General features: G+C 41.1%; 1 protein-coding gene across 2 annotated transcripts in view; it reads left to right on the top strand.

Annotated features, from left to right (window-relative positions):
* The first annotated feature begins 1,981 nt into the window (after positions 1-1,981).
* The window catches only part of Cyp2j2 (cytochrome P450 family 2 subfamily J member 2), a 43,740-nt gene continuing 18,782 nt past the window's right edge, over positions 1,982-26,939 (top strand). For both annotated transcript variants that reach the window (XM_071617890.1, XM_071617891.1), the window contains exons 1-6: positions 1,982-2,258; positions 18,800-18,962; positions 20,823-20,972; positions 21,375-21,535; positions 24,150-24,326; positions 25,490-25,631. In XM_071617890.1, coding sequence (XP_071473991.1) covers positions 2,052-2,258; positions 18,800-18,962; positions 20,823-20,972; positions 21,375-21,535; positions 24,150-24,326; positions 25,490-25,631 — 1,000 coding nt within the window. In that variant the 5' untranslated portion in view covers positions 1,982-2,051. The remainder of the gene's footprint in view (positions 2,259-18,799; positions 18,963-20,822; positions 20,973-21,374; positions 21,536-24,149; positions 24,327-25,489; positions 25,632-26,939) is intronic.

Raw genomic sequence — 26,939 nt, 5'->3', positions numbered from 1 at the left:
TATTTCTCAATTATTTGCATGTTTTTCTTTAAATCCTTTATACTATCCAGTTAAAGTCCTTGTCTGATAATTCCATATTTCTAGCATTTGTTCTACTGATTTTTCTTCTGATTATAGGTCACATATTCTTGCTTCTTCAAATGTCCAGTAATTATGGATTAGATATATATATATTTTTCATTCTTGAGTGTTTGGATTATCTTTTGTCTGCTTTTAAAGAGTGTTGAGTTTTGTTTTTGGTAGGCAGTTAATTTACCTGTAAAACACCTTTGTTTTGTTTTTTGAGTTTTAAAACTTGTTAGAGTGGGTCTAAAGTAGCCTGCATTCTGGGACTCCTTGAGGTGACTTTTCTGGGGTCCCTACTGATCACCTAAGATGTTTAATGTGGTTTCTCTACTTTGCTCAGTGTTTAATAATTCCCACCCAGTAAAAGCTATGGCAACCATTAAGCTTATAGCTTTTTGGCAGTTAGTTATTTTGTCCCCACTAGATGTTCTTTGTCCAGCCTCTTGGAGTCTCGACCTATACCTACAGAGGTCAGCTGATCTCCTTGAAGATTTATGGAGCTCCTTCTTGGCATAGCTTGCTCCTTTCTCTGCCTTACAAATTCCAGTCATGTCAGTCACTCCAAACTACATTTTCTCATCTAATAAAGACTACTATGATCTGATTGTCCCCTCTCCTTCTTGTAATGGGGTCCAGTAAATGCCTCCAGGGAGAAAGTCAGAGATGGTGGAGTTCACTTCATTTGTCCTTTCTTTTGGGAATCACAGTCCTGCAGTTCCACTTTTCCAATATCTGAAAACTCTTGTGTATTTATTTTATTGATTCTTTGGATTTTTTTGAATGAATTAATTTCAAATGTAAAGCATTCAGGATAATAATACATAATACAGAGCTTAATTTTTAAAAAACAGTTTTAGAAAATTTCTTCCAACATGTGTAAATATAGAAATACCATATGGATATATAGTAACTGTATTAAAACAGGAAATTTTGGACTGGGAGGATACAAAGTAAGCTCTAACTACCACCCCACCTCTTCTCCATATTGGAAAGATAGGAAATTCTCCTTTATTTTTTAAGAAAAAAAATAGAATGTGTATTTTTACATTTAGTACACGATTAGTATTCCAGAATCATGCTGCAGGTTTTGAATATCTCACAAATGGTGAGACACAGGTAGGCACCATTGGATGACATGGAAGGTTGGTTCCTGGAATCCTAACACTCTTGGGGCTTCTGAGGGATCTTCACAGGGCAGACCAAATAGAATCAGGACTAAGACATTCCTAAACAAATGTTAATTAAGCTCCTACTGTGGATGATACTCAGTGCTTAGAGCTTTGATGTAATGCTTTTGAATCTTCAGAACACTTTCAAACACAGGACCTTCTTAGATATATTTTAGACCTGTAGATTGTCTTATTCACCCCATGTTCTTAGTACTTAACCTTAGTACTTACTGTTTCCTCAACTGCAAGATAGAACTAACAAGATCTGTCGAAGCAGAGTGATTTATGTAAAGAGTTAAGTGTGCTTTATGGCCTATATTAAGAAGCCAAGAAATGTTGGATGCTGCTGTCACTTCTGTTTACTAGATATAGTTCTGGTCACAGGGTGAGAGGGTTTTGGAAAACAGCAGCTCAAATGTTTGTGGCGCTCTCTGAGATGCATAACCTGAGAGAATCGTAATCTAAGAATCTCAACGGTCTCGGAGAAAGGAGGACTTTCTAAATCGAAAAGAAACTGGTCCTAGCCAAGTATTTGTCAATTATGTTGCAGCCCAAGAATCTTAGCTTGCATTTTCATTGCCAAGAACAGGGCTGGGTAAGAGGCTGAGGGAGTTAGGGGGCGTGGCTTGACTTGGGGGAGGTCTGGAGAAGAGCCAGAAGGAGGGGCCCTGGGAAGGAGGGGCCTGGCGGAAGGGAGGGCAGAGGCGCGGGGGCGTGGGGCGGGGCGTGGGGCGGGGCCGGCTACAGTGACAGCAGGAAAGGACTGGAGCAGAAGAGTTTATTTGCATTCTAGAAGAGCCCTCAGCTTTCTGAGCCATGCTCAAGGAGGTGGTCTCTCTGGCGACCACCTTCTGGGCAGGGATCCATACCGGGACTTTGCTGGTGGGTGCTGTCGTCTTTCTGTTCTTTGCTGACTTCAAAAGGCGGCGCCCAAAGAATTACCCGCCCGGGCCCTGGCCTCTACCTGTGTTTGGCAACTTCTTTCAAGTGAACTTTGAGAATTCACACTTGGATGTTCAAAAGGTAGGAAGGGGCGAAGGTGCCCGACTGCGTCCATATGCTAACCCTGACTTGCAGGACAAGGGACATTCTGGGGACCTGGGGCAAGAGGATGGGTGGCTGGGCAGCTCATGCTGCTAACCTGCTAAGTCCCACTTTGAGCTTTGTTTACCTTACCAGACAACTGGCATCATTCTACCTACCTGCCCTTTCTAGTGGCGCAGCAGATTTAGATGTTTACTTTTTAAGTGTGCTACCTAGGTTACCTTTCTTAACTCATTTGTTTTCTTCTTAAACATTACTGAAATTCTTTTTTTCTTGTAATGTCCTTCTTTATCCCTGGTAATTTTCTTTTACCTAACTTTATTTGATAAAATATTGCCGTATCAGCTGTCTTTTGATTATTATATGAGTAGTATTTGCTTCTTTATTGTCTTACATTTAACACACTTTTTATAATCATATTTGAAATGAATTCTTGTAGACAAAATATACTTGGTTGATTTTTTTTTAAAATTATGCCTATCTCTGTCCTTAAATAGGTGAAGGTAGGACATTTCTACTTAATCTATTCATTGCTGTGTTAGTGTTTAAGTCTACCAGTTATTATTTTTTCCCTGGGTTGTTTGTTTGTTGCTCTGTTTTTCATTCCTGTTTCCCTTTCCTGTCTTTCTGTGAGCTACTTGGACACTTCTCTTATCAGTCAATTTTTATTCATTTGTAGTGTTTTGAAGCATATCTCTTTTTAAATGTGGTTGCTCTAAATATTATGAGCTATATTAGTAGCTTAACGGAGTCCACCAGTGCAAGAATTTTCCACTTCGTGAAAGAGAGACATAACAATTTAGGACCCTTGACCTTCACACTTTATAATTGTTTTAAACATTATATCTACATGCACTTAGAACCAAAATATTATAATTTTGCTTTTAAATGTCAGATGAAATTTTTAAAAAGCAAGAACAGTCTATTGTACTTATCCATTTTTTTCCACAATTTGTTGCTTTTTCTACATTTCTCTTGTTCCAAGTTTATAATTTCCTTTATGATGTGAAGAACTTTCCTTAGCTATTCTTTCAGAGCTGGGTTGCTGGCAAATAATTCTCTTATCTTTCCTTCATCTCAAAATATGTTTATTTCACCTTCCTTTCTGAAGTCTATTTTCACTGGACCTAGAATTCTAGGTTGGGAGTTTCTTGGAGGAACAGGTTTCTTGGAAAATAGAGGCAGTAAGGGAGGTACCCCATGAATAAGATAACTTTTGCCTTTCTTCAGAGGTAGAAGTCAGAGGACTTCCCTCATCTGTAACATAGGGAAGAATAATTCCTTATCACTGAAGGAGAAGGTGGAGATTAGAACTATGTCCTCTAGGGAGTCTTTAGTGCAGTTCAGGGGTGAAAGTCACAATTCTGCAGAGATAGGACATAAGGAGAAGGTGAAAGATGAGGTTATACCATGCTTTCCACTGCAGCTACACCCTTCAGGGGCAAGGAAGGCCACATCTTCATGATGTTTGCCTCCAGGACAGAGAATTAGAAGACTCAAATGTTTCTGTCCTGTTGGGCTCCTCTTTTCCTAGTCTTTTGGCCAAAGGTAGTAGGATTTTCTTGAAGTTTTGTCTGTGATAATTGTTCTAGATTAAGAAGTTTGATCTATGTCCTTCTTTTTCTATTAGGATAGATGGGACTAGAGAAGTTAAATGATTATCCTAATGTCACAAAACTGGCTAATGATGAGCTGTAATCCCAACTACTCATAAGTCTGAGGCAGAAGGATTGCAAGTTTGAGGCCAACCTGGGCAACTTTAGTGAGACTCTGTCTCAAAATAAAATATAAAAAGGGATGGAGATGTGTCTCAGTGGTAGAGTTCCTCTGGGATTAATTCTCAGTACCACAAAACCAAACCAAAACTCTAGCCAGTGGATGAAACTGAGACTAGGATCTTATTCCCAGTCCAATGATTTTTTAAATCTCAATTTAGTTTTTATTTTATTTAGGTTTGCATTTTTATATTTCTAATGTAAAGGAAATAAAATTAAGTGGCATAATTTAGTAATAATACTATTAAATTTATCTTCATGCACTTGGGAAACATTAAATATTAAGGTCTTTTTTCCACATTTTTTATTGATAGATTATATAGTTGTATATATAATAGAACCTGATAGGTCTTGTGTCAGAATTTTTATATTCCTCTTCATTTAACATTCATGATAGGTATAAATTTTAGGTACCATCTGGTGGCATTTCCATTTTACCACTGAGAAAACTGAGAACAAATGTAATGTGATTTTCCCAGGTTATTCAGAGGATAATGGCAAAGCAAGGTCTTGAATCCAAGAATATTTGACTTAAAACTTATTGTCTCTTATACTACTTGACTCTGCATGATGTTAGTAGAGAATAATTGACTTTTCATGACATAGTTATAAGCTATATATTTGTATATGTATTTCTTCAACAAACATTTATTAAGTACTTACCATGCCAGGCACAGCCCAAGACAGTGCCTGATGAAGAGAGTTTTACAAACTCCCGTAACCCAAATGGATACTAGGAAATGGGATCACAATGGATGGGAAATCCTGAAGACAACCTTTTGTGGAATGTTGGAATTAATTGGATTGAATTTTAAAGGAATTTCGGGCAGGTGAATGGATTTTTTATGATAGGATATATTTTAAATGGGTATGTGGCATGAACTAAAACACAGTGAGGAGACCATGAAGAAACTGGCTTGTGTTTGTGGCATGTGGGGAACTTTGCTTTCCCTCCCCCTCACACTTTGTAAATTTTCTCCATCATTGCTAGATGACTTATTATAGGAATCTGTATTTAAATGAAAGAAAGTCTTATTGGGCTAAGTGGAAGAACTGTACATAAGATGGGTCAATTTATTAGTTAGCATGCACAGCAAGCTGCTTTTAACAAAGAGACCCAAAATACAATGGCTTCAACAGGATTGAAATTTCTTTCTCTCTTAAAAAAGAGTTCAGATATAGGCAGGAAGTCCAGGAAAGAGAGGCTGTTCTGTACCACAATATCATCCAAAATCTCCAGTTCCTTCTATGCTGTTGCTCTGGTCCTTCACCAACACCATCATGTGTGGGTTCTGGCTCATGAGAAGGGGAAATGGAGGTGGTGAGCAAGCAGTTTTCATTTAAGGCTTTCACCCAGAAGATGCACACATAACCGCTACTCACATCCCACTGGTTACACCTAGAGAGGCTTAGAGATATAATTATGATGCCAGCTAAAACCTAGGCAGCTCCATCACTCAGAGGAACAGAAAGAAAATATCTTTATCTCTTCAATGAAGGATGAGACCTATAGAGGGGACTTTATGTAAAGAGCCCAAACTTTATTTCCACTAGCTATGTGCTAACTCTTTGTGCCTCTTTGTTCTGAAAACTAGGTATACTTTGTGGGATTATTATAAGTATAATAAAAGTTTATGAATATCAAGTGATTGCCAGGATGCCTAGCATGTAGATGTGCTTATTTCTGTATTTCTATATTTTTTATTCTTCTCTTTTCTGTAATAGCTTATAGAAAAGCCAGTTGTTGGTTATAGGCTGGGCATCGTTTATGTGTCCTCGTTGCTGGATGAGTCCCATCAGCCCCCTCTCTGGTCTCTGTCCCTCCATTCCTTAGATGCTGCCATTAACAGAGCCCTCTTTCTAAATTATACCCCCTGAAATATTAGTAGTAATAGTTTCATTATTAATTTTATTATTATGGTTACTTATCCCAATAATCCTAAAATAGGAACTAGTTATATTCCCTATTTTATAGAATTAGAAACCAAAACCAAAATTAGAAACTGAAACCAAAACCAAAAATAAATAATTTATCCCCAAATTACACATGAAATAAGAAGCAGACCTGGATTCAAACAGGTTGTGTGACTCCTAAGTCCAGACTCTTAGCACATTTCACCTCTCCTACTCAGATATTTCCAGGCTTTGTTATCTGTTACCAAGTAAGATCCAAATATTTCACTCCTGTGTCTAAAGATTACCACATCAGCACTGTCACCCATCTTCCTTGGCACCTGAGAAGAAACTCTTTTCTCTGTGTGCTTCTATACTTTCCCACACCAAACAACTTAAGGATGGAATAGTAACAATAAGAACTTATCTGTATGCTCTGTCAGATTGTGAGCTTCTTGAAGTTAAGGACTTATTGAATCCCCCAGCGCTGGGCCTAGACCTTCAGCATAGTTCGTGCTCTTCAATGAACCTTTCACTCCAGTTAGTCAGAGTGAGTCCTTTTTATGCAGACACCCACATTTTCTGCCTTTGCATTTGTATGGGCAGTGCCAACAAAGGAAAGTGTCTCTGCCTTCATAATGAATGCTCTTTTGCTGATATCCTTGCCTTCATTTAAGATCTGGCTCAAATACAATTTTCAATATCTGGCTCAAGTATTCTCTGATATCTGTGGTGGAAATTCATCTCTTCCTGCAATACCTCACACACCTTTCTGCCAGCATTACAGCATATGTCATGTGCTATGCATTGCACTTTTTTTCTGTACAGTCGCTCTTTCTCAAGAGGTGACCTGTGAGACCATTATGCTTAGCAAGAGTATATACAGTCATGCACAACTGTATTTAGTTGTACAAGGTTTTACTGGAGAGCAGATCCATGACATATACTAGATTTTCAAAGATTCCATACTCAAAAAGATAAGAACCACTGTTATAAAACTTCATTTCTTTTTCTTTATGGGATAAAAAATGCTTTTTCGATAAAAGCAACACATACACATTGAGAGAATATTGTGTGTGTGTTTGTGTGTTCATACATTACTTAGTGTAATGATATCCATCTCATTCCTCCATCTTTTTTACACCCCTTTCCCCCTTCCTCCCTCTCCCTCCCCTTTTCTCTATATAGAGTTTGTCTAATCTTCCCATACTCCCCCTCCCAACCCCACTATGAATCAGCCTCCTTATATCAGAGAAAACATTCAGCATTTGGTTTTTTGGGATTGGCTAACTTCACTTAGCATTATATTCTCCAACTCCATCCATTTACCTGGAAATGTCATGATTTTGTTCTATTGTATTGCTAAGAGTAATATTCCATTGTGTATATATCCCACATTTTCTTTATCCACTCATCTACTGAAGGGCATCTAGGTTGGTTCCACAGTTTAGCTATTGTGAATTGTGCTGCAATAAACATTGATGTGGCCGTGTCCCTGTAGTATGCGGTTTTTAAGTCCTTTGAGTATAGACCAAGGAGTGGGATAGCTGGGTCTAAGGTGGTTCCATTCCCAGTTTTCCAAGGAATCTCCATACTGCTTTCCATATTGGCTGCACCATTTTGCAGTCCCACCAGCAATGTATGAGTGTGCCTTTTCCCCCACATCCTTGCCAAAATTTATTGTTATTTTTATTCTTAATAGCTGCCATTCTGACTGGAGTAAGAAGAAATCTTAAGAGTAGTTTTGATTTGCATTTCTCTAATTGCTAGAGATGGTTGTACATTTATATGTATATTTGTTGATTGTATATTACCTTCTGAGAAGTGTCTGTTCAGGTCCTTGACCCATTTATTGATTGGGTTATTTGTTTTTTTGGTGTTTAGTTTTTTGAGTTCTTTATATACCCTAGAGATTAGTGCTCTATCTGATGTGCCTATGGTAAAAATTTGCTCCCAAGCTGTAGGCTCTCTATTCACCTCCCTAATTGTTTCTTTTGCTGAAAGGAAGCTTTTTAGTTTGAATCCATTCCATTTATTAATTCTTGATTTTAATTCTTGTGCTATAGGAGTCTTATTAAGGAAGTAGGGGCCTAATCCTATATGATGGATATTTGGGCCTACTTTTTCTTCTATTAGACATAGAGTCTCTGGTTTAATTCCTAGGTCCTTGACCACTTAGCAGGAGAGAGAATCTTACCTCTCCTTGTGCCCACCCTGCCACCTCTTCACATACACACACACATTCACATACACTCACACAGACACTCATCAATACCTCTATAGGACATTAGTATATATTTCTAGATTTGTCCATAATAACGATAAAATTATATTAGTGACTTCTTACTAGGGGTTCTATGTATCAATAGGAAAAAGGTTGAACACCCCATACAAAAATGTTTGAAAGACATAAACAGGTGATTGAAAAATACAACATGTACATAGAAGGAAAAATGTTAAATCTGAGAAAAAAACCAAAAGCAGCATGAATTTTTGGATGACACACACACGCACACACACACACACGTGCACACATATATGGCTCAGTGCTAGTGACAACTCAAAAATAAAATCTCTTACCTTCTGCTGCTTGAAGTGTGAATTGTTACCCTGGTCCTTTTCTTTCTTTTCGTCTCTTTTTGTGTCTTTGTTCTGCTGTCTCTTAAGTATAAGAACTTAAATTAAGTTAGAATCTTTTGGTCATAGTAGTTCAATCTCTTGTCTCATTAACCTTTCACTTTAATTTTGTTTATTCTAAACATTCATTTAATTACACCTTGTTTTTTAAATGCTTAATCCTACAGTTGGAGTTTTTATTCCCACTGTTGAATTTCCCATCCCCATTTCTTTTTGTTTGCCTTTTATAACTTCTATGTCAATCCTTTTTCTTTTTTTATTTTCATTTCTCATCTTAAGCCTATTTTAGCCTTCTGGACTATCTCATAAATTTTAACCTCTTTTCTTCCTTTACTCTCTGTTTTAAAATTGTTTTTAAATGACTTGTTTGATGTTATCTATTGAAAAGTTTTCTCTGCCTTACGAAATCTCAGGTGCACTCTAGATCATTCAAACCATATATTGAATTGGCTGAGAGACCAGGTACATTTAGGAATTGCTGAACGCTGCAATAATCACTTCTACAGCTCTAGGAGGTAATTTAACCTATCCATGTTTACATAGTTGATAATTCCATGAAAGGTTTTGATCCAGTTCTGATGAACAAAAATACACATGGGCAGAGAACTCGTAAAGATGGAATACTGTAGTTCATTTCAGTAAATAGTGTTGAAGGTCTGAATCCTTCCAAATAAAAGTTAGATTCTAGATTATATGCATTGCCAGTTAGGAGTCACTTAACTTAACTTGAGATTTTCAGCTAAACCAAAAAAAAAAAAAAAAAAAATCTTAATTGAAGTTCTAAATTAGCCAGTGAATTCTTGTAAGGGTTAAAAATGTTGTCCAGGCTTTCATCAAGAAGAAATAACAAATTTTACATGTGTGGACCATTACTACCATTTCTTAGAAGAAATGACTTGTAAGTTTTGGCTTTTCCCTTGCTAGCAAGATAGGATAGACTCCTAGAAATGAATGGAGATTAACCCAGGACTCTGGATCAAAAGAAAAATGGAAGAACTAAGCTCAGGCTTTGTCTTTAAGATGAATACAGGATGGTGGGATGAGACTGCATCCATTGAGTCTGCTCTGATGGAACCAATGTTAGGTCCAGGGCTCTAAGAGCATCATGGTAGAATGTTAAGTGTGTAGAGATGGAGATGGGGAGGGATGCCACAGATAATTGCAGGAATTGAGCCTTTCTGTCTGGTACAACTGCTACAGCTTGACCCTATCCAGGCAGACAAAAAGCAGAGGGCGGGTCTACTTAGGGATCATTCTTGAATAGAAAGTTTGAAAGGAATTTTGATTAATGATCATATGCTATTTTCCAACCCATATTTGCACAAACTTGCACATTGGGCATATTCATCCCAATCTAATATCTCTTTCCCTATCATCCTTTACACCATGTCTCTCACCCTCCCTTTCCTTCTCACTTTCACTTTCTTACTCCCACTAAACTTTAAGTTCCTAGAGCCATCCCAAATTCACATCTCTAGCCTCAAATCTTACAAAATGTTTGGCAAGTTCCGTCTACTACTAAATAGCTTTGTCACCGTGTTATATCACTTTAGCTACCACCATTTTTTTCTGTTACTAGATGAGGAAAGTCCTTACTACACAGAGTGACCATTAGATTAGTGAGATAAAGCATGAAAGATGCCCACCATGGCACCCAGGGAACACAGCTGTTTCTGACCACAAGCACCTTCCTCCTGCATTTTAGTGTGCTCCTGTCCTCACTGTCACCCTGAGGGTGCATCCACTTTCCTTTGCACACAGAACTCATTCATTTCATGGAGACTCTCTGGGTGGCTGTGTGCCTGGAACCAGAAAACAAAGTGCCTTTCATATCACTGCTCTCATTCTTCCTCACAGAACTTTAGGAGGGAGAATTAATTTTCTCTTTTATAAGGGGAAGCCGAGGCTCAAAAAAATGAAGGAACTTTCCTAAGAGCCCACAGTTGGTGAACCCTAGAGCCAAGATCCTTCCATAGCTCCAGAGCCGGAACAATCTCTCCATATGTGGCCTGTATCCTGTAAAGCACTATCTGGCACATGTTGAGGAAGAGGCTTTCTCCTCTGGTTACTAATATTTTGAGTTATCTTAGTAAAAGTGCCACAGGAGTGCTGGGATCTGAAACTCCAAACTTCGGTTCTTGTGTTCTGATGAAAGAAAATTTAAAGTCAGACACCAAAAGTCAGACAAGAGAACTTTATTAGAAGAGAAAGTGAGGTGAAAAAAAAAAGTGAGGGATTAGCAAAAAGCATTCTCAAGGGAGAGAATTGGTCATCTCCAAGTAGAGAATGACAAAGTAAACAATGCTACCCCCAATTTCATTCCTATTTGATGTTTACCAGGAGAACTGAGGACCACCTTCTGTACTCTTTGCCAATTAGGTATTCCACTCTTCCTTCACGTCACGTGGAGGAGTTTTAGACCTTAGTTGGTCCTCTCCAGAACTGTCATGGTGGCTATTCTATTTAGGGGGGCTTCATCTATAAGTCAGTCAATGTTGGGAGTCGCCCCGGCTCCAAAGACTAACTTCTCATCCCCCGAGAAGAGCTGTTTAACGGTGAGCCCTGCTGGCTCACATGATCCTCACCCACCAATCAGACTAGCCCTGCTGGCTCACATGATCCTTACCCACCAATCAGAAAGCACCCATGCCAACTCTCAAACCGTTCAACCATTAAACTGTCATACCACCCCCGGCTCTATAAATGTGCAGAGCTGTTCTTCAATAAACGGGCATTTTCTCTGAGGACGACACGCCTTGTTTGTTCTTTCATTAGTGCCCAAACCAGGGAGGAGGAATGCCTTGCTGCTCCAGGGCCCCCTCTCTCAAGGCTTGCCATCCTCGTCCACTGTTTCGAGCACTGCTACTACTCACACAACACTGGCTCTTCAGTAGGTGAGTTCCCCTATCAGGTATCCAACTTCAGATGGGCTATATGCAGGGACTTTGACCTTGATCATCTGGCAAACCTCTGACGCCCAATCTGGAGGAGAGAATGCACCCCACCATGACCTTCACAGTCATGGTAGACTCTCTGGAACCTGGTTCATGAGCAGGAGATCCTGAGGAGTGGAAGAACAGGCACCTCTCTCTCTCTCTCTCTTTCTCAATCACCCTTGTCCATCTCCTGACCTATGGGGGCCTCTTCTTCCCTCCCTACAGTCTCCCCCTTATTAAATTCTGCACACAAGATTGGCCTTACTATCAATTAGACAATCAAAGTTCTTGGCCCCCAGGAAGATCCCTAGATCCCGCAATTCTCAGAAATCTGTTTAACTTCTGTGAGCGCTCGAAAATGTGGAAGGAGATCCCCTATGTTGAGGCTTTTTCTCTTCTTCGCTCTCACTCTGACCTATCCGGCAGATGAACCCCCTCCTACCGACCTCCCCTGAGGGCTCTGTCCAGTCCCTCGGGTGCTCCCCCTGACTCAGCCCACACCTTTAGTTTCCCCCAAACTAGATCCCGCTCCCTAGTCCCACAAACCATGGCCACCTTAAGAGAGGTTGCTGGACCTGAGGGCATTATCCAGTACATGTCCCATTCTCTATGAATGACCTCACACAACAACAGCGAAGGTTGGGCTCATTCACCACCGAAGAGAGTTTCAATGGGTCCTCCAGGCTTATAGCCTCACTTATATGTTAATGGCTAATACTCTCCTTCTTGAGGAACATACCAGAGTCTGGGAACTTGCCAGAGCCTATGATGATGAAACTCACTGAGTTAATCCCAATCACGCTCTGGGGCCACTTGCTGCCCCAGATCAAACTCCCGACTGGGATTATACACAAACTGTCATATAGAGTAGGGACCGATTCTCTGCATATATTATTGCTGGGCTCAAAAAAGTGGCATGTAAAGCTGTCAATTTCCAAAAATTACAAGAGACCCCATTGGAATTTCTGGATCGGCTTATGAAAGCCCTTCAGCAGTAACCTAGATCCCAAAACCCCAGATGGCCATCATGTCCTTATGACATATTTCCTCTCGCATCCGGGCCAAATTAAAAAAGCTCGAGCAAGGCCCTGCCACCCCCCAGACTGAGAAATTTCAGATGCTTGCCCAGGTCCTGCAGGGTGCTTCCTTGTGTTGCCGCCCATCACTGAAACCCCCCCCTCCCCCTGGCACCTGCTTCAAGTGTGGCAAGGAGGGACATTGGGCCAGGGCATGCCCCGTACCACACACTCTGAGCACCCCATGCCCTAAATGTCAACAACAAGGTCATTGGGGCTCTGACTGTCCTAGATCCCATAGGAGGGCTATGGCCAGGGAACCCTCCAACCTTCTGGGCATGGCAATCAATTGACGGTGCCTTGGGTCCTTTTCCCTGGCTGAAACTATCAATAGACAGGAACCCAGGGTGCGGATTCAGGTGGATGGACACAAGGTTGATTTTCTTCTTGACACCGGGGCTACCTTCTCAGTCCTGACAGAATTCTGGGGGCAAACAGTGCCGTCCACCTCTCCTATTGTCGGGGTAGGAGGAAAGACCATCAATCCAAGAAAGACTCCCCTATTACTCTGTTCTGTAGACAACTTCCCATTCTCTCAGACATTCCTAGTTATGCCCCAATGTCCAGTTCCTTTGCTCGGCCTAGATATTCTCTCTAAATTCAATACAACAATCAACATCTGGGCCCCTGGCATCAGTCAGGCCCCAGAATTGGCCTGTTCATCTTTTCTGGCCCTTTTGGCAGAACATCATACTAAAAAGGATCACTACCCCTTACCTACGAACCTGGTTGACCCGATTGTGTGGGATACCCACACCCCTCCACCGTTTCCTGCCCACTAGTAAAGATCCTAACACCTTCCCCAATCAGGCTCAACCTCCTGTCGACAAAAGCTCTTCTGGGCCTACAACCTATTATTCAGGACCTTCTTAGCAAGGGGTACCTCTGTCCTGCTCGTTCCCCTTACAATACTCCCATACTAGCGGTAAAAAATCCCAACGGGTCCTATCGCTTAGTTCAGGACCTAGGACTCATCAACACCTCCTTTAGGCCCATACATCCTTTGGTTCCCAACCCATACACCCTGCTGTCTCAGATCCCCCACACTGCCACCCACTTCTTGGTCATAGATTTAAAGGATGCTTTCTTCTCCATTCCCCTTGCCCCCGAATCACAAGATCTTTTTGCCTTTACCTGGACAGATCCCACCACCAGACATTCTCCACAACTAACCTGGACTGTCCTTCCTCAGGGATTTCGAGATAGTCCACACCTCTTTGGACAAACATTGACCTTTGACCTCCAATCTTTTCACCCTCAGTGTCCCTAACCTCCTCTTGCAATATGTTGATTATCCTCGGCAAATCTCTTTACTCACCTGCGGGAAGATAGCACCCCACCACAGCCTTTAAGGCTACAGTGGCCCTCAGGGACTCCTTCCTTGGGCAGATTCCTAAAGTCCTGGTCCTCTCACCTTTAAGACTCGGCTGTTAGAGAGATGTTTACCCTCTCCTTCCACTCTCTTGTCCTGCCTCTCCCCTCTTTCCGGCCCTGGGAGTATCCGGCCTCTCCAGGAGGGTTCCCAAAAAGCCTTGGCCAAGGTCTCCCATGGCTCCAGCTCCATCCAGGATGAAAGCTTCGACTGTCAGGATTCGGTGATGACCAATCTCTGCAGCTTGAACCTGCCACTTAGGCACTCCTGATTTTTTGGCTCTAGCAGGGACGCCCCTTTTGCCAATAAATCAGTTTCCTCCTTCTCCGCGTCCTCTTCCCTCCTCTTTACATGGGTAATGCATCCTCTCTGCCAGTCAGCTCTCCCCTACAATGCCTCTTGGATCAAATATAGCACCCAGGCCTGGCCCACTTATCCCTTAGACAACCAAAGTAGATGGCCCCTTTTTGGGTACCTGGATCCCTCCAAGGGATCTCTACAATTACTGTGAGCATTCAAAAAAAAATGGGTAGAGATCACTTATGTCCAGGCTTTCTTCTTGCTCCGATCCAATCCTGATCTGTGCATCTCTTGCAAACCTCTACAAATTCTTCTAGCCTGTCCAAAGGGCGCTCAACAGATGACACAGTTCTCCTACTTTCTTGGCCTTAAAGGGATATCAGGCCTCTTCACAAAAGGCCCAAATAGCATGTTAAGGGGTCACATATCTCTCAAGGGAAAAAGGCCATTACAGTAGACAGAAAACAGCTTATTGGGTCTATACCTACACCAAAGACCAAAGATGACATACTCTCCTTCTTGGGTTTGGCTGGGTACTTCAGGGCCTGGATTCTCCTTCCTCGCAAGGCCACTATATAATCTGGCCAAGGGCCCCCAAGATGAACCCCTACCCTCAATGGTAGAGAAGCCCTTTAAAAAGGCCTTCCTCCGGGCACCCGCCCTGCATCTCCCTGACCTCTCCCGACCCTTCACCCTCTATGAATATGAGAAACAGGGACAAAGTCTGGGCATTCTGGGTCAGGAATACGGCCCCACATTTGCACCAGTGGCCTACCTATCCAACCTCACCGTCAGGGCTGGCCCCCATGCCTCAGAGCCCTACCAGCAGCCCATGACCTCCAGAAAGAAGCACACAAGCTTACCTTTGGCTCCCTGATAACCATCTTATCTCCTCACCATCTAAAGGATTTCCTCACTTACAAGGGGCTACAGTCACTTCCTCCTTCCAGGGTTCTATCCCTCCTTGTCTCCCCTTAAAAATCCCTCCATCTCTTTTCAGCCCTGCTCTCCATTAAACCCTGCCTCCTTCCTCCCATCTTCTCCCTCACAAGATCCCATCCACAAATGCCGGGAGGTACGATTTTACCCTGCCCTACCACCATTCTGAGGGACCCTGTCCTCTTCAGACTTCGTCTGGTTCTCAGATGGTAGCTCCTTTATACACGAAGGGGTTAAAGTGGCGGGGTATGCTGTCATTTCCATCTCATCCATCATAGAGGCAAAACCTTTCCCACCCAATACCACCAACCAACAAGCTGAACTCATAGCTGCCACAAGGGCATGTGAGCTAGCGGAGGGAAAAACCCTCTCCCTATATAATACGTCTTCAATATCCTGATCTCCCATGAAGCCATTTGGGAAAGAAAGGGGGTATTGACCACCAGAGGGACGGCAGTCATTAATTCCACATTTATTTCTGGTATACTACAAGCCTCCAGGCTGCCTTCCCAACTGGGAATAATCCATTGCAAGGCCCACCAAACTGACTCCTCCCTTACTACTATGGGGAATTCCAAGGCCAATCAAGCGGCTCCATCAGCCGCCCTCCAGAGCTTTACCTCCTCTCCGCTACTCTTCCTTACCACCAGGGATCGGCCCAAAGATCCCCAACAACTCTTCCAGTTTCTTCACTGTCTATTCCATTCTAGTCCACAGAGTCTCACTACTTTCCTTCACTCCTTTTTCACCCTTTCCCCACATGATAAAATCCTCCTACAACAGATCACTTCCGCTTGTCAGATCTGCCAGAGAACCAATAAAACCTAAACTTTTCCCTTCTCATCAGGTCCACGGTCATATACTTTTTTGGGATGGGTTGAAGCCTTTCCCACTTCTAACAAATGGGCCTCTACGTAATTGATCTATTGCTTACTCACCTAATCCCCCGTTTCAGGATGCACTTCTATCCAATCAGACAATGGCCCAGAATTCACCTCGAAGATAACTCAGGGACTGACTCATGCCATATCACTCCCTTGGCATTTCCATTGCCCTTGCCACCCCCAGGCTTCTGTGGAGGTTGAAAGGACCAATCAGTCCCATAAAGAGACCCTCACCAAGCTCACCATGGAATTAAGCCTGGACTGGGTAAAGGTGCTCCCCTTGGCTTTATTGCACATTAGGACCTTGCCGAAGAAGCCTTCTAATCTCTCACCTTTCGAAGTCATGTATGGCTGTCCCCTTGTTCCTCCCGGATTGCCTACAGATGCCCTGCCCTTCCTCTTCCATCTACACTCTGAACTCTGGCGCTATCAAGACTGGCTCCTTCCTGACCCCAGTCTCTTTCAAAACCCTACCTCCTTAACACCTGGTCAACTTGTTTACTATTGCCCACCTGGGTAAAAGCCCCCTCTAAAACCAAAATGGGAGGGTCCTGCTCAGGTGATTATGTGCACTCCCTTGGTGGCCAAACTCAAGCTGTCTAATAACCAACTTACCCCATGGATTCATATTTCCAGGCTTAAGCCTGGCACTCCTACCCCTTCATCAGGAGAGCCAAGATTATCACCTGTCATTAAGTACTCTTGTCAATGCCCCCCCCTCATTTCTGGCCCCTCTTTGGTCCTCTCTTCACTCTATGTCTGGAGATTCAAAGCAAGTGACCCTAAGGGCCCCCTCCAGCCAGACCCCCTTCTCCTCCTTACAGACCCCCTACTTGCTTGGATCTGGCTGGTAGTGGGACCATTGTGTGTTGTCCTTCTAACAAACAACTTAGGTGTCTGGAGCATGATGACCCCTGAATAAGTGTGATCATAAGAGAGCACTTTATCAGTTGCCTTCTGGGCCTAAGGAGGAACATGTGTATTTTGTTTACCCTCCCAGTTTTGTAAGAATTTCAAATGTCAGTATTTAAGGTTGAGGTGTTTCACATAAAACCTGGAGAGATCTGACTGCTCTCAAAGGGAAATCTGGTAACAATGGGCCATCATCCTCCCATGGCCGCCTTAGTTCAGAGTGTGGGAGAAGCTGCCTTCTTTATTTCAAAGCCCATACTTTCTTGGATGTGACTAGGGAAAGCTGGGATATTTCAAGAAAGGTAAAGAGAGAAGCAAGCTCGTTTCAGAGACACCCAGGTAGGAGAGAGTTTGAAGAGCAGCCTTAATAGAGAGGGGAGGGAGCTAGATTGGACTAGGAATGAAGAGTGGAATTGAGGGTGTTAGGGGCAGAACAGGCTGGTGTGCAGGGCATGCCAAACAAAATTAGCTGCAGGATGACCTGACTTCTCAAACCCTCTGTCTTCCCCTGAGAAGAGCCATCCAATGGTGAGCCCTGCTGGCTCACATGATCCTTACCCACCAATCAGACTAGCCCTGCTGGCTCACATGATCTTACCCACCAATCAGAAAGCACCCCATGCCAACTGTCAAACTGTTCAACCTTTAAACTGACATAACTGTCAAACCACCCCCGGCTCTATAAATATGCAGAGCTGTTCCTCAATAAACGGGCGTTTTCTCCAGCTACAACGAATCTTGTTCTATCTTTCACAATCCCATGTTAATGTCGGCACTGGGGTCAATTGGTGGTCAGAAGTTACCTTAGTGCGCCTGCACTACAAAAGGAATCTTCCTCCCTAGATAAATGAAGGTACTTTTAGGAGATACTTTTAGCCATAATTCATAGCTTCAGGTCTACATCAATGGACCCTGTCAAGAGTTAGTCTCATTAATCCTTTTCTCTTGACATATTTCTTGATTAGCTCCTTTTGCTTCTGTTTTTTTTTTCCTACAAATTATCACATTTTGCTTTCTTCTTTACTTTTGAAATAGTTTAAAGAAGACACTATCATACGTTAAAGAACACCTGTGACCTCGCCTGCATTTTACTTCTCATTGCCAGCTACAACCTAACAAAAGAAAAAAAAAAAAAAAGATTTAACTTCCTAAATTCCATATTTGCTACACCAGACTTACATTAAACATACCCAACATAAAACTTAAAGACAAAACAATATAATATGAAGACACAAAAAAATGTATATAGGAAAAACAAAATCTTAAGGGCTATTTAATATCTTTAGATAGAGAAAGATTATTTATATAAATTAATAAGAGTTGTTAAAATTCTAAAATTAAAACCCACTAAACTGAAAATGGATACTGATAACCCAGAAAATCATATTTTAAAACAACAAGATTCCCCCTCCCCATAAGAAAAAGGAAAAAAAAAACATATCCAGCAAATTTTCAACTTCAAATGTGCTGCATTTTCTGCTTTCACTAAACTCTAGGATGCCTCAGGTTAGGGACCTTGTTTATTTTATGCCTTCTTTTAGTGACACATAGTAGATGCTCACTCTATTCATATTGGTTGAATATATGAATATATGTTCATAAGGAAACTTCCAATCCCTCCGTGAACTAAATTTGAGTTTAGTTGAGGAGAAAAAGTTCAAACTCTTCCTATCAGACCAAGGTGTGTGTCCACACACACGCTTCCCTCAATGTGAGCCCTTTAGCTTCACACATGCCCTGTGTCCCCAGACACACAGACAAGTACATGTTCAACTGTGACTATAACTGTTTTTCAGTTGGTGAAGAAATATGGGAATGTTCTTAGCCTGGATTTTGGTAACCTGTCTTCAGTGCTCATAACTGGACTGCCCTTAATCAAAGAAGTTCTTTCTCAGACAGACCAGTCCTTCATGCACCGCCCTGTAACCCCTCTCCGAGAACGTATCTTTAGGAAAAATGGTAAGTTTATTGATGACTGTAAGGTGTGCATTTGAAATACTATGGTCTCTTCACCATGCCTCTATGCCTATAATTTTCTGACACTCCCAGAAGTTAACCTCATTATGAAATGCCTGCCCTTATAAGAAGCCAAATGCCCACATTTTCTGGTTGAAAACATCTCCTTTTAAAGATTTGTCTTGATGGGTCCTGATAGAGATTTTGGAGAAACCACATGTTCTGCACAAACTATGGATGGTTTGATAATGAAGTAACCATATCATCTAATTATAGCAGAGGAGGAGGCAGTGTGTGAAAAAGCTTCAGACCTAATCTTGAAAGAACTCTGCCATTTCAAGATTTGATAGAAGATGAAACAGAAAAAGATATAAGAAGTTTCTTGAAGGGTATTAAGAAGAAAATATGGAAGTGTATACCCTGGACTCCACCAGAAATGAGTGTGCAATTAAATAAGCATCTCATGCTGCTAAAAGATCAAGTGAAATGAGGTTGAAAGATAGTCCTGGACTGACGGCAAGGATGGACATTTCATTAGGTTGGTGAAGCTGTGATGGCAAAACCAGACCTGGTTGTGAAATGAATTATAAAAATGTTATGGTAAGAGGGGCTGAGGCTCTGGCTCAGAATGTGTGAGGTACTGGGTTCAATTCTCAGCACTACGTATAAGTAAATGAATAAAATAAAGGTCTACACATCTAAAATATATTTTTAAAAATGTTATGGTAAGACACCTATGCCTGGGGAAGGGTCAGTTGCCCTCCCCTCTCTCAGCCTTTCTCTTGGAAGCCTAATTAACCATGGGTTGATTAACCTTTTGAATTGTAAATACCTGCACTAGGGATCTGACTACTCCCTCTCAAAAGAGCCCTTTCTTCCTACCTGTTTCTGTGAGCATGTTAGAGACCCTGCACAGGGCCTTTAGCAGAGGAGATTAGGAAAAATTTTAAGAGAAAAAAGCCCCAATGATAGGATAGGTCTAAGCTGACATGAAGTCATGAATAAATGTTGTGAGAAACTGTGGATCAGGGCTCAGAATTTGGAGTTTTGTTTTCCTCTGGGCGCACCAGCATAAAATAGAGTTTGGAGTTCTCCTCTCTGAGTATTGCTTGCTGCTTCTCCCCCAGTCTTGTTTCCCACAACAGAGCCAAAGCCAGGTATCACAAGAAGTTGAGGAGTAGCCATGGGGAAGTGGAAGGGCACATGGCATTGCCTATATAGTGAAATGGATGGTGGTCTTTTGCACACAACAGGATGTTTTCCCCCTTCTCCTATGCTGTTCTTTCTGTGTGGAATACTCACTGGTCTCTTGCTTTGTTGAGTGATTCCTTCATCTTTTAAGGTCACACTTAGGACCTCTCCTATAAAGCCTTTCTTTGCCTTCTAACAATTATGGACTTTGACTTATCTCTGAGTGCATTCTTGGTGCTTAGCTTGCCATAACTACTGAGCTGTACTTATGTGGCTACTGATTAAAGCATGAGTTTTAGAATCAGGGAGACTTGAATTTGAGAACCTGGTTAACTGATTACTATATGACCTTGCAAAATTTACTTTATCCCTTATTCCCATTCAGTAAAATTCAGGGGAGGGCAGAGGAGGGAGGGCAATAATTGTATCTATCCCATGGAGCTTCTATGAGTGTTAAATTACGTAATACATAAAAACACTGAAGAACCTGATGTTGTAAGTAATCAATAAATGTTAGCCATTGTGTTCATTGCTTTAGGTCTTATTTCTTTGAATAATATTCAGGTGCCTTAATGTCCTTCCTCCTTTCCATCTGATACACATTTCCATACAATTTGCCAGATATTTGCATAGTAGAATCAGAATACCATAATATTGGCTTTTCCCCCCTAGGATTGATCATGTCTAATGGCCAAATATGGAAGGAACAAAGAAGGTTCACCCTGACAACATTAAAGAACTTTGGTTTAGGAAGGAAGAGCCTGGAGGAACGCATCCAGGAGGAGGCCTACCACCTGGTTGAGGCAATCAAAGAGGAGAATGGTGAGCATTTCACAAGAGCATTTACAGGAGCCTGTGGCCTATGCATTCACTGGATAGATACTTTTTAAGTGCCTAAGTGCTTGCCCTATGACCAGCACTGTCCTAGGCTCTGAGGATACAGTAGGAAACAAATACCATGACACTTCTCTCAAGGAGTGCTAGAATTCAGTGCGCAAAGACAAACATTAAACATATTATGGTATTTAAGTCCTGGTTATCAGTTCAACCCCCCTGGCATTGACTGTATCCTTGCTGTATCACAGACCCCATATAGGGGGCTGTGGCCAGCACCTCCTCTAGGATTCTCTAGTAGGTATATCTGTGTCAGCTAGAATAGACTCCTGTAGAAAACAGGAAGAAACCAATGATTTTGAAGAACTCTCTACCTTTCTCTACCTCCAGGACAGCCTTTCAACCCTCACTTCAAGATCAACAATGCAGTTTCAAACATCATTTGCTCCATCACCTTTGGGGAGCGCTTTGAGTACCAGGATGCTCAGTTCCAGGAGCTGCTGAAGTTACTGGATGAGGTCACGTTTCTGGAGGCTTCGAGATTCTGTCAAGTAAGCAGTCATCTCCTATATGCTGGTTAAGGCCATTGGGGCTGATCTCATATACACATAGATTCTTCTTCTTCTTTTTTAATTGAAATGTAATATTTTAAAATTAATTTAACAAAAACTTATTTGAAATCAGCTTTTTGACTTTAGTGTTTTTAATAATGTTGAAAATTTACTAAATGCAAGAAACATTTCTAAGATTCCTGTAGATTTCAAAATTATACAAGACATACACTTATACACCTATGTTGTTCTTTTTCAAAAGAACACATTGCCATTGCCCTTGCCTTTGAATGTCTCCTCTACATGTTACTTCCCAAATATCCATTTCCTTCCTGTCTCAAGCACCCTCTGAATGCAGTTTCTCTCCTGGTGTGTTGTTTTAAGATTCGCCTGATTCGGTTGCTTTTCTTCTTCTTCTTTTTTTTTTTTAATGCAGACTAGCTTTGCCTTGTATTGAATGTGCCCCTGTTTGTTAATCTATTTGCTAATTTTGAACAAATTTTAGCCTTTTCCAGCTTTCATATTATGAATAGAGCTGCAACCAATATTCTTTTACTAGTGTTCATGTGGACACACTCACTCATTTGTCTTGCATATGTATCTGGGCATAAAAGATAACTAAAGATTTCACACTATTTACATAACCATCAGCACATGTATATATATATATATATATATATATATATATATATATATATATATTATATACTATATTATACTTCTCTAGGCCCTTATATTTTAGATGTTTTCTTTTTAAACAGCATAAAAATGAATATAAATTTTGTACCCAATTCGACAATATTTTTCTTTTTATTGATGCATTTAGTTTCTTTTTTCAAGTTTATTGTCAAATGAAAACTAATTCATGATCACTTTATGGCTTTTATATTTCTTCTGTTTGGACTCATTATTATTAAATATATTTTAATTTTTCCTATATTCATTTAGAAGATTAAGATTTTTTCTATTTCTTTAGTCTTTACCTTAAAATTTTTATTATTATTATATTAGTCATTACCCTAAAATTTTTAATATGCACAGTTAACTGCCTGCATCTGAGATTAATACCTTTGTGCTGTGCTGAAATAATACATGATCTTCAGAACACACCTCTTGTCACTCCTTTAGGTTACTGTCATCACATATTTTAGTTTGTTCTTTTTTTAACTGGAGAGTACATGATCAATATTGTTTCATGCAATGTCTGCTTATATTTATCTATATATTTATCAGTTTCTATTTTTATCATCCTATTTTGGATGTTAAAGCCCCTTCCTGAATTTCATTTAGTGGAGATCAATTGATGGTAAATTCTTTTGGATTCAAAAAGATCTTTACACTGTGATTTCTTCTATCTTGGTCTTGAGATTTCTATCAAGAGAATGACCATGAGCCAAGACAACCCTTTCCTAGGAGAGCACTGAGCAGCAGGAGAGTTAGGTTTAGGGCTAATCAGGTAAGACAAAGTATAGCAAGCTCATGAAATAACTGAAGCAAGATACTACTGCTAAATCCTGCGAGTGAGAGGGCCCACAAAGACAGATGGGAGATCTGGGAATGGGAGGGTCTCAACCAGTGGGTGGAGAGAGAGAGAAGCAGAGAGACAGAACCTGTGATACCAAGCCTTCATTAAAAGCCTTGGTGGTCTCTCAGGCTTTCCCTGGGGGTGATCAATTGCTAGCTTAAAGAAAACACTCTTGGGCTTAAGAAGGAAACATATTTAAATGACTCCACTATTAACCATTATGTTTATTTCATGGTCAGCAGCTATGGGATGTGTTGCCATGGGGACAGTTATATGAAGAATAAGCAAACTGCAATATTATCACAAAGGAAGGAGAAGTTTAACTAGGTCAAAGGCTATGGTACAATGAGGTTTTAAGTGACTCAGGTCAAATTGAATGGGTGCTAAGGCAGCAAGTGTATTAAACAAACTTATGATACTTTATTTTGCTTAAATTAAATATTTAAAGAAGTTTGACTCTTTTCTCTGTATGTACTCAAAATATTCTTTCAGCATCCTCTAGGTTTGCACTGGTGCCAGGGAGAGTTAGCTAGAAATGTGATTGCTATTTCTTCAAAACTACTTTTTCCTTTTTTCTGGAAGCATTTTATATGGATGCATTAATCCTCTGTGGTTGGACTGTCCAGTGGAAAGTGGCAGGGAGGGTTAGAAAGGAGGTGGTGCGGTTGCAGGGACCAACTCTGTAGGGCTTATAGGCCAGAGAAATTATGCCAGACTTTATCAAGGATAGTGGAAAGCCATTGGAGGATTGAAAGGTAAGGAATCAAACTGTTAAATGATACCCCAGCAGCTCTGTGGAAAATAGGCTGGGAACAGGGTAAAGAGTGGAATAAGGAAATTGCTGAAAGCTATGGCAACATTTTGGTAGGAGACAGTGGTGGTTTCTTGTGGGATGGCAAGTACTTGGACTGATGAGAAGTGTGTGGAGGGTTGAATGCCTGCCAGAGTGGCTAGAGAGAAAGGAAAAGTCAAGGATGACTCCTCAGCTTAAGCATAAGCAAATAAAAGAGATGGAAAGAGAAGACTGTCCCCAAAAGTGCAAAAGTGGCCCCATGCTGTCTCCATGATCATTCTGTTTTTTGCCATTAGCTCTATAATGTCTTCCCATGGATAATGAAATTCCTCCCTGGACCTCATCAAACTGTCTTCAGCAACTGGGAAAAGCTGAAATTGTTTGTTTCTCATGAAGTTGAAAAACACAGGAAAGACTGGCATCCTGATGAGTCAAGAGACTTTATTGATGCTTACCTCAAGGAAATTGTGAAGGTGAGGAAAACGAATTTGTCTCCTCTGATTTTTTTTTCTTAAAGAACAAATAGCTGTATATTAGTTTCCAATAGCAGCTGTAAAAGTTACCACAAATTCAGTGGCTTAAGATGGTACAGATGTGTTGTTTGTTCTCTTACTGTTCTGAATGACAAAAGTCCAGTTCTGAATGACAGAAGTCAAACTGCAGTTTCACTGGGCTAAAGTCAAGGTGTTGGCCAGCTTAGATCCTATGAAGTCTCTTAAGAATTGGTTTCCATGGCTTGCCCAGCTTCCAGAGGCTTTGGATTGTGGTTCCTTCCTCCATCATTAGCACCAGGGTAGCATCATCTCTCCTCTCTTGTCACCCTGCTTCCATCTTTACACTTTGTCTCTCTGACTTTAATCTTCTTCCTTCCATCTTGTAAGGATAATACAGGACAATATTCCTAACTCAAAACCCTTAGGTTTAATCACATCTGCAAAGTCCCTTTTGCTATATGTTGTCATCTTTTGGGATCATGGTTCAATCATGGTTCAATTTTATATGGATGCCTTAATCCTTGATTAATCCTGGGGTATCATTTAATCTTAACCTTATTCCACTCTTAACCTAGTCCCAGCCTATGATATGATAAATGTGCAATTCAGTTTATACTTTCTGGTATCGGCACAAATATTCATTGAGTATTTGCTATATCCTTTTTGCATGTCACATAAATTATAATGCCATCTTAAGGCATGCTTCTTACCCCCATTTGATAAAGCAGGAAATGGAAGTACAGAGATGTTAAATAACTTATCCTAGGTCATATAGCTAAGTTGATCTAATGAATGATGGGGTTGATATTGGAAGCCAAGTCTGTCTCATTCATAGCCCATTCTCTTTCCACTGTACTAATAGCTTCTCTGGAATTACAGGCATAAAAAAAAGTGGTTGTTTTGATTTTTATCCACTATCATCTAAAAAGTTTCCAGCACTTCCATTTACCTACCCCTTCTCTCAGGCCCCATTGCAGACAAAGTTAATGATATTGCTGCCTTCTGAAGAGAGACTTTCCCCTTAGGAGAAAGTCATTTCTTCTGAGGACATTTCCTTCCAAGTTCTTTCCTTTGAATGAAACCCCAGTGTTTTTTGGCAACCACAAGTCCTCTGAATAAACCAACAAATAACTGTCTTCTAGTACACAGACAAGAATGCTTCAAGTTTCAATGAAGAGAACCTCATCTGCAGCACCCTGGACCTCTTCTTTGCTGGAACTGAGACAACTTCTACAACGCTGCGCTGGGGTCTGCTTTACATGGCCCTCTATCCAGAAGTCCAAGGTGAGAGTGGCAGCGAATGTGCCTGGTCCAGGACACATGGTGCCTCCTGGCCACATGGCTCAGGATTGAGGAGAAGCTGGCTGGGTGAGCAGGGAAAGATAGAAATTGTTGAGAGGTGGTGCAGTCTTGAGCATGCACACATTCGTCGCTTTTTAGAGAGGAATATGAGGAGTCCAGGTAGGATAAGTGTTAAACTCCATGTGTGCATGAAGCTCTAGGTCTAGGGGAAAACAATGAGGCCAATTGACTTTGTAATGGGGTCCAGCAAAGAGTTACAATCTCATATGAGTATTTATTCTTCCATTCTTTTCAGCAATCCCTTCCTCTTTCCCCCAGATAATGCCCAGACACATTTTTGGTACTGTTTTCTTTTTCTTTTTCTTTTTTCCAGTGGTGAGCTTCAAAACCAGGGCCACATGCATGCAAGGCAAGGTGTCTGCCACCCCACAAAGCCACATCCCCAGCCTGTCTAGACTCCTTAGTCTGGTAATAATGCCCTCTGATGTGCCATTTTCTGCCTGTCCTGCCTCAGCAGCACCCATCCTGCATTGGTGGTTTCACTGAATTCTGTGTCATTTTCTTGACACTGTCCTAAGTGTCTGAATCACAATATCTGGTCTTCCCTCTGTCAAGAACATGCTTTCTGAGTTTCTCCACATGCTGAATCCCCAACTCTTCTGAAAGAATTCTTCCAGTACTACTACCTAAGATGTTTCTTCATTCCTGGTCATCTCTAGAGATGAGCCGGGCACCTCTATTGCCATGCCTAGAGCACATTATATATATAGATTCCCCCAAAGACTGTCATTCCTTCAAGGACAATGGCTATTCCCAACATTTTTATTTCTCCAGGTTCTAGAACAGTTTGGGCAGGTGGAGGGTGGAAACAGTCATGGCATGTTTTCTAGAATTGTGGGTAACAATTTATTAATGAGGCATAAGATCAATTGAGTAGATCAAGGTCAATGCCCCCACTCCCCCAAAATAAAAATAGAGAAGACTGAAGTGCTTGCCATCTATTAAGGATATATTTGTTAATAAAACTTTACTTCTCTCACATAATAATTTACAAAGGCACGCTTTATATATGTGTGTGTATGCGTGTGTATGTGTGTGTGTATATTTATATATATACATACATACATACATAGATACATATAGCCACACTTGGTCCCAGAAAAATCTAGGAAAAGTAGCTTTTAGCTGGACAGTGAGGTAGCCAGCTCAAATGTCTATGAGTGTAGAAAATGAGGCAAATATATTTGAAGACAGCTGCAGTTTCCATGAGCTGAGCCATGCCGATCCTGA

This window comes from Marmota flaviventris, chromosome 10 (genome assembly GCF_047511675.1).
Source record: "Marmota flaviventris isolate mMarFla1 chromosome 10, mMarFla1.hap1, whole genome shotgun sequence".
In the NCBI taxonomy this organism is placed as follows: Eukaryota; Metazoa; Chordata; class Mammalia; order Rodentia; family Sciuridae; genus Marmota; species Marmota flaviventris.
This window is presented reverse-complemented; position numbering and strand designations above follow the sequence as displayed.